Source organism: Penaeus vannamei, chromosome 6, assembly GCF_042767895.1.
Source record: "Penaeus vannamei isolate JL-2024 chromosome 6, ASM4276789v1, whole genome shotgun sequence".
NCBI classification, from domain to species: Eukaryota; Metazoa; Arthropoda; class Malacostraca; order Decapoda; family Penaeidae; genus Penaeus; species Penaeus vannamei.
In genome coordinates, this window is record NC_091554.1 from 31,026,721 (window position 1) to 31,034,803 (window position 8,083).

Below are 8,083 nucleotides of genomic sequence, written 5' to 3' on the forward strand. Positions count from 1 at the left end.
ACTGACGCAATCCTTTTCAAAATTCCTGGATCCGGATAATGATCCGAATCACCACAAAAAATAATGGCATCTTAATTAGGCTAACACACACGGTGATAATAGGAATACTAATAATAACAATAACGATAGTATAAACGATAATAATATATAACAATAATAATAAGGTAGTATAACAATAATAATAAAGACAAAAATAGGAATAAGGATAATTACAATAACGATAATATAAGCAACTGTAATAATCATAACAATGATAGTAAAGATAATGAAAATGATAATAACAATGATAAAGACGATGAAAATAAGATTGATAGTAATTATGATGATAATGATAATGATCGTAATAACGATAAGGATAAGGATAATGACAATGATGATAAAAATATGATAATAATAGTAACAATCATGATAATAATTGCGATAATAATGATAATGACAATAATAACTATGATAGCAAAAGCAGTGAAAATGATAATAATAACTACAATGATGATAATGATAATGATGATAATGATTAAAACAATCAGGATGATAATACTAATAATGTCAATAATTATTATTTTGTTATTATTATTATCATAATTATTACTACTATCACATTTATGATATTTATCAGTTATCATTGCGATTATTATTTTATTATTGCTGTTATTTTTTAATATGAAAAATATATCATTATCATTATTATCTTTATTATCATTATTTTTAACATTTTCACTGTCATTATTGTTATTATCATTCTCATTATTATTATCATTATTGTTATTATCACTATTATCATAATTGCTATCATTATCATCATCTTCATGATCATTACTACTTATGTTATTATCATAATCATTATCAGTAGTATTTTCAGCAATAATATTATTATCAAAATTATCATCATTACTGTTGTTGCTGTTCTTATTGCTGTTATCATTATCATTATACTTATTATCATTTTCATTAATGTTGTTACTGCCATTATTATTATCTTTATTTTTTCATGATAATCATAATTATTACTATTATCCTTATATCATCTAAATTGATATTGTCATTGTTATCATTACCACCATGTATTACTACTATCGTGATCATTATCATAATCTCTTCCCATTGTTATCATTATCATCAGCAGCATCGTCATCATCATCACCATTATTATCCTCATCATCATCACTATCATCATCATCATTTGTTTACGCAGTCTTCGCCCTTACTGACGACGAAGCACCAAGACCTAAGCATGAATTCTTAAGTATCTAAGCACATCCATAAAGTTATTTACATTAACCTCTGTCAGAACATGATCAATGCATCTTTTCAACTTTTATCCTCACTCTAGTATTCCCTCTCTTCCCGCTGTTTCATATGCATGGTAAAAGTTGGATTATCATGTTTATGCAGATATCTTGCAGGTCATGTGACTGCATTGGTTAATGATGCAGGAACATGGTTGTAAAACCTGTATGTGTGGTTTTGGATTATAGGTATATGTGCATTTCTGCGGATGTGTGTGTTTGTGTGTACGGGTGTTTGTGCCTGGGGGTCGAGTGGGGGGAGGGTTGTGTGAACATTTTCATTTTTGTGTGTATGTTCATGTGCATTTTTGTATGTGCGTATCTGCACTTGTAGGTGTTTGTGTTATGAGTGTTTGTGCATGTCACCTTACGTATATCAATGCAATTACATACGAAATTTGCTGAGAAGGATATGAGATAAGAAAAAGAAAATCAGTTTAACAACTTTTATATTTATATTCCTCTCACAACTCTTAAAACATGAGGTATTTACGGTAACCATGCTGCTTTGGAAGTAAAGAATGATAAAGATTCATAATTGGCTCATAGATTGGGCTTGAAAAATAATAATAACATAACATTGATAAACTTTCAGTCGCTTTTAATGGCCAGTTATGAATTATCTACGAATTATCAAATCATCATTCAAGACAATCACAAAATATGATCCACATGATTTGAATTCTTACAAATATATATTCATATATAAATATATATATATATATAAATATATATATATATATATATATATATACATATATATATATATATATACATATATATATATATATATATATATATATATATATATATATATATATAGAGAGAGAGAGAGAGAGAGAGAGAGAGAGAGAGAGAGAGAGAGAGAGAGAGGAGAGAGAGGGAGAGAGAGAGAGAGAGAGAGAGAGAGAGAGAGAGAGAGAGAGAGAGAGAGAGAGAGAGAGAGAGAGAGAGAGAGAGAGAGAGAGAGAGAGAGAGAGAGAGAGAGAGAGAGAGAGAGAGAGAGAGAGAGAGAGAGAGAGAGAGAGAGAGAGAGAGGGGAGAGAGAGAGAGAGAGAGAGAGAGAGAGAGAGAGAGAGAGAGAGAGAGAGAGAGAGAGAGAGAGAGAGAGAGAGAGAGAGAGAGAGAGAGAGAGAGAGAGAGAGAGAGAGAGAGAGAGAGAGAGAGAGAGAGAGAGAAGGAGAGAGAGAGAGAGAGAGAGATAGACAGACAGACAGACAGACAGACAGACAGAGAAAGGGAGAGAGAGAGAAAGAGAGAGAGAGAGAGAAGGTGAGAGATACAGTATGCATACTGAATCAACCCATATATCATGTATGAGTCACACGTAAACGGAGAGAAATAACAATGGTAAGAATACTGCATGCAAATATGGTTTAGTACAAATATAAAGAAAGGTCATTTGGTTTCAGTAATTCACTCATAGTCATAAGCATAAACGTAAACACGCAGAAACAGTTACATTAGTCTGTGTAAATATATATATATATATATATATATATATATATATATATATATATATATATATATATATATATATATGTATATATATATATATATATATATATATATTTATATATATATATATATATATATATATATATATATTTATATATATATATATATATGTATATATATATATACATATATATATATATGTATGTATGTATGTACATGTAAAAAGAGGAGCAGTCAGTTGTGCAGTGGTTCAGAAAAAAAATATGTTGCCAAGCTATGATGAAATGACAGTAATTGCAACTGGAATTTCGAAGTGAGGAGGGGACGTTTTGCACATTTACATACACGTGATGAAATTGTCATAACAAGAATTTATCCTTTTTATTTACATAAAACATATATGTATCTTCCTTGAAGTCGTTTCGTATCACAGATGGCGCTTTAACAGTAACAATGAACACAACGATAATAACATACAAACACACCAGCAAATCAGGACATAAAAGGATTTCTTATATCATATGGGACTAGTACAACCCAATGGGAAAAGCATGAGAATCCAAAATGACTAGAACAGGCAAAAAAAAGACATAACCTTGATGAACAAGAACATACCCGGCCAGTGTTCGTGGCAAAACTCACACACGTGTTTAGGAATCCACATCATTATAACAAATCGCAAATATTTACAAAATTACCTCTCATTCTCATTGTCTAGATTCATTTAATAACATTGCTCTCGACCGGAAACAGTGCAGGGCCAATATGGGGCAAAAATAACCACGGTGCTGGAGAAAGAGATGACGTCATGAATAGCCACGCCATCACCCTGTGTCAAGCTGCATTCGCGAGCATGATGGGCAAGGTACAGGAGGCATCGCACTGTCTCTTATAAGGCACAAAGTTGGTGTACGTAACTCTTCTGCTGGAAATGAGTTTTAGAGACCTTTGAACAGTCTTTGTGTTTGCGTTTTGTAGTGACAATCATAAAATCAATCTGAGTCAACTTTACTCTTCCTAACAATACTCAAATTCTTTCGGTACGTCCTGGTGCCAGATAAGGATATCGCAAGTTGTATTGAAAACTGGCGTTATATACCGTAGAGTTTTCACCCACTGTTAGCAATAACAACATTTCGTTGTCCCAGTTATCATAATAAAGACAATAATATATGATAACAAATAGAATAAGACGTTAGTATGAATTATTTAAAAATGAAATTTGATAATACAGGTCTAATCGAGACATGATTGATAAAAGTTTGCATCTGTGCAGCTTTTATAGCGAATACACCTTCAGTTCTTGTATTCAGAATATATACGAATCATTTTAGTACAACGTATACGTAGACAGTTCGTAATTAAAACCTTCTACCCTTATCTAAACGCTCAGTCTTCATCAATCTGTGTTCTTTCGTTCAACACAGCTACCAACTACCGCTACCACCAAACATAAACGAAATAATCCTAATTACAGTGTACTTTATTTTCGTTACCAAATGTCTAGTTAACCTACTGAGTTGGCACAGCGCTTTCAGTCTGGGACTAGATACAATCTGACTAAGACGACCGAATGGAGTGATTTCATGAAAGGGTTCGAGGGCGGGAGACTAACACATCACTAAATAATGAACATGATAAGGCAGCTTTCAATGCAAGTCCTGCGACTTAAATGGAATAAATGCATCAAAGACAAAGTTCAAAGCCAAAGGTACGTACTCTCTCAGTATGTTCCTTCATCGAGTACGCGCTTGCCTGTTACCAATGAAGGGAGTTATCATTTGTCACTTCATGAGTAGCTTTTCTTGTCCTTTTGTTTGTTTTTTATATAAAAACAACTAGTTCGAGATCAATTCTAGTCTTTGTGTTCTCTGTTTTGTACTTTATTCCGTTCTTATTGCACATTCGTCTTCACCGCTGCAACATCTGCAGATAAGAATGCCGCATTGCACATCGCGACAAGGACCACACATCACTTGGATTGCCAAACACCCGTTTAATGGCCTCGTTCGCTTGTCACGCGACACGAGAAACGGACATCGAACGGCGACTTGGCTGAGCGGAACGACGCCTGAACTCCGAACCCGACTCTTGAAACAAAGCCGAAACCTCACGAGGCTGAACCGACGCTTAAAACCTGACGGGGCGCGACGGCAGCAGGTCGTTGAAGGCGTTCCTCCTGACGACGGCCCGAGGCACCGCCCACTCGTCGTGCTCCACGAAGTCGGTCATGACGATGTTGGGGCCGCGGACGCCGACGGGCAGCTGCGCCAGCCAGTCCGGCAGGGCCTTGTTGCACGGGGCGGCCATGCTCTCCAGCTGCCCGGAAAAGTGGCGCGCCAGGTACCTCCCTGACGGCGTGAGGACGCACCTGGAGGGGGAGGCGCGTTGTAAAGTACATGGTGACGCAGACTGTTATTCCATCAAGGTCAAAACAGGTGTTTTTTGTGCGGAAGATATATGTCTGTGGTGTCTGATTGACTGAAATCGCTACTGGTACTCCTATCGTTGCTGGAATATTAATCTAGACTCTTACAGCCCCCTCCCTCCCTACCTCCCTCCCTACCCTTCTTCTCCCACCCTTCCTTCCCTCCCTCCCTCCCTTCTTCCCTCCTTCTGCTACCTTTCCTTCCCTCTCCACCTAACTCCCTTCTTCTCTCCCTTCCTTCATCTTCCATTCCTGTCCTTCCCTTTTCCCTCCCTCCCCTCCACTCTTACATCCTCCCTCACTCCCTTCCTTCCTTCCTCCCTCCATTCCTTTCCCTCTTCCTCCCCTCTCTCCGTTCCCCTCCTTCCTTCCCTCTTTGCCTTCCACCCTTTCGCCCTCACTCCTGCCTTCTTCCCTTCCTGTCCTTCTCCTGTCCCTTTTCCTCCCCTCTCTCCCTCCTTCCCTTCATTCCTTTCCTCTCTCCCTTCCACCCTTTCTCCCTCACTCCTTTCCCCTCCCTTCCTTCTTTCCCTCCCTCCTTCTCCCTCCCTTCCTTCCTTCCCTCTCTCCCTTCCTCCCTTTCTCCCTCCCTTCCTTCCCTCTCTCCCTTTCACCCTCTCTCCCCTCACTCCTTCCCCCTCCCTTCCTTCCCTCCCTCCCTTCCTTCCCTCCCTCCTTCTCCCTTCCCCCCCCTTCCCCCTATCTCACACTAAGAACTACTAACTGCGTGACGAAGAAGGCGTCGGGGTTCCTCTCCTGGATCTGAGCCTCGAGGAAGGAGAACATAGCGGCGACGGAGGTGGTGTTGGGCCAGGGGTTGGGCAGGGACGAGCCAGACCAGAGCCACGGGATCGCTTGCATCGTCTCCTGGTGCCGGTAGAAGACGAGGACCTGGGGAATGGGAGGGAGAAGAGAGAGTAGAAGATGGGGACATGGAGAATGGGAGGGAGAAGAGAGAGTAGAAGATGCGGACGTGGAGAATGGGAGGGAGAAGAGAGAGTAGAAAGACGGGGACCTGGAGAATAAGAGGGAGAAGAGAGTAGAAGAGGACATGGAGAATGGGAGGGAGAAGAGAAAGTAGAAGAGGAGGACATGGAGAATCGGAGAGAGAAGAGAGAGTGTAGAAGACGAAGACCTGGAGAAGGGGAGAGGACATGGAGAATGGGAGGGAGAAGAGAGAGTAGAAGACGAGGACACGGAGAATGGAAGGGAGAAGAGAATAGAAGACGAGGACTTGGAAAATGGGAGGCAGAAGAATGAGTGTAGAGGACGGGGACCTGTGTGGATGAGGGTAGGGGTGGGGAGAGATTGTAGAAAACGACGAACTGTGGGGTGTGGGGATGGGGAGGAGGGGTGGTTTGTGGGGGGGTGAGAGATTGTAAAAAACGACGACCTGTGAGGGTGGGGATGAGGAGGGGGGTGGTTTGTGAGTGGGTGAGAAATTGTAGAAAACAAGGACCTATGTGAGGAAGGGGGCGGGAAATTATATTAAACGAAGGCCCTGTTTGAGGGAGGGGGATAAATTGTAGAAAACTAAGACCTGAGGAGTCCGGTTGGGAGAGAGAGTAGGAAACGAGTAGGCCTATTAGGGTGAGGTTCGGGGGAGATATTGTAGAAACGAGGAACTGCGGGGGTGGGGGAAGATTGTAGAAAACGAGGGCCTTTCTGAGGATGTGTGTGGTGAGGGGGAGAGGTGTTGAAGACGAAAACCTGGGGGGTGAAGAAAAATTGTAGGTAACTAGGTGTGGGGATGAGGGTAGAGGGGGAAGTTGTAGAAAACGAAGACCTGGGAGGGAGAAGTTGTAGAAAACGGAGACCTGAAGGAAGAGATTGCAGAAAACGGAAATCTAAGGGGAGATATTAGAGAAAACGGAGGCCTGAGGAGTGAGACTGTAGAAAACGGAGGCATGTGGTGGTGGAGAAGAGAAACTGATGTGTTTTTTGAGGAGCGTATGGTTTCTTTTGTTTCTATTGTTATTGTTATCAATAATATGTGTCCAGTCCTTTGTTGAGAGTGCGTGTGGGTCGATATTGAAGTGAGAAGAATGGCTGAAGAATAAGAGAAAGATGGATCGATGGTGAGAGAGAATAGGGGTCAGGAATGGAGAGGGAGAGAGAGAGACGGAGACAGACATATAAACAGACAGACATTTTGACGTAATGCTGTCTTTTTTTACAATCTAACGCTTAAAACATCAATCTATTCAGCCTCAAATTTCATTCGTATTGCAATATTCACTAAACACTAAATGTATGACATTGCACATATTGCAAAGTCACCATTACATGATGCTAAAGCCTACATTCATATCTTTGTACATTCATTACATGATAATATTCTTATTGAAACATAATTTTGACCGATTTTTCTTCTTTCAATTCTAGCAGTTTCTTCAAATAACTATATATTATCTATGACCATTTAAAGCTATAGTATCTTATTTCTTATTTAGTTCATAATATGAAAAGCAGCTTAATGAGACCTTTCCCTCTCTGCTGTGCGCGTGTGTGTGTGTGTGCGTGTGCGTGTGCGTGTGCGTGTGTGTGTGCGTGTGCGTGTGCGTGTGCGTGTGCGTGCGTGTGTGTGTGTGTGTGTGTGTGTGTGTGTGTGTGTGTGTGTGTGTGTGTGTGTGTGTGTGTGTGTGTGTGTGTGTGTGTGTGTGTGTGTGTGTGTGTCTGTGGGGGGTGATCCATCTGAAAATAATCATTACACAGCCCATCCAGATAATAAATCAACATATTATAGATAAACGAATACCTTCCAACAGAAAAAAAAACATAACCCACTCCTACATTCTGAATTAAGACCATACGCACCAAAAAATAAAAAATAAAAATCTCACCTGGTACTTGAAACGCGCCAGGTAAGCCAGAGACAGGTGGTTCAGCTGGTGGAAGAAGGGGCAGATGA

At 40.0% G+C, this 8,083-nt stretch overlaps 1 protein-coding gene across 1 annotated transcript in view; it reads right to left on the bottom strand.

Annotated features, from left to right (window-relative positions):
- Window positions 1-2,961: 2,961 nt before the first annotated feature.
- The window catches only part of LOC113815698 (uncharacterized), a 65,761-nt gene continuing 60,639 nt past the window's right edge, over window positions 2,962-8,083 (bottom strand). The window contains exons 5-7 of the mRNA XM_070122852.1: window positions 8,016-8,083; window positions 5,897-6,063; window positions 2,962-5,115 (exon numbers count right to left, since the gene is read on the bottom strand). The exon at window positions 8,016-8,083 is cut by the window's right edge and continues 124 nt beyond it. Coding sequence (XP_069978953.1) covers window positions 4,875-5,115; window positions 5,897-6,063; window positions 8,016-8,083 — 476 coding nt within the window. The 3' untranslated portion in view covers window positions 2,962-4,874. The remainder of the gene's footprint in view (window positions 5,116-5,896; window positions 6,064-8,015) is intronic.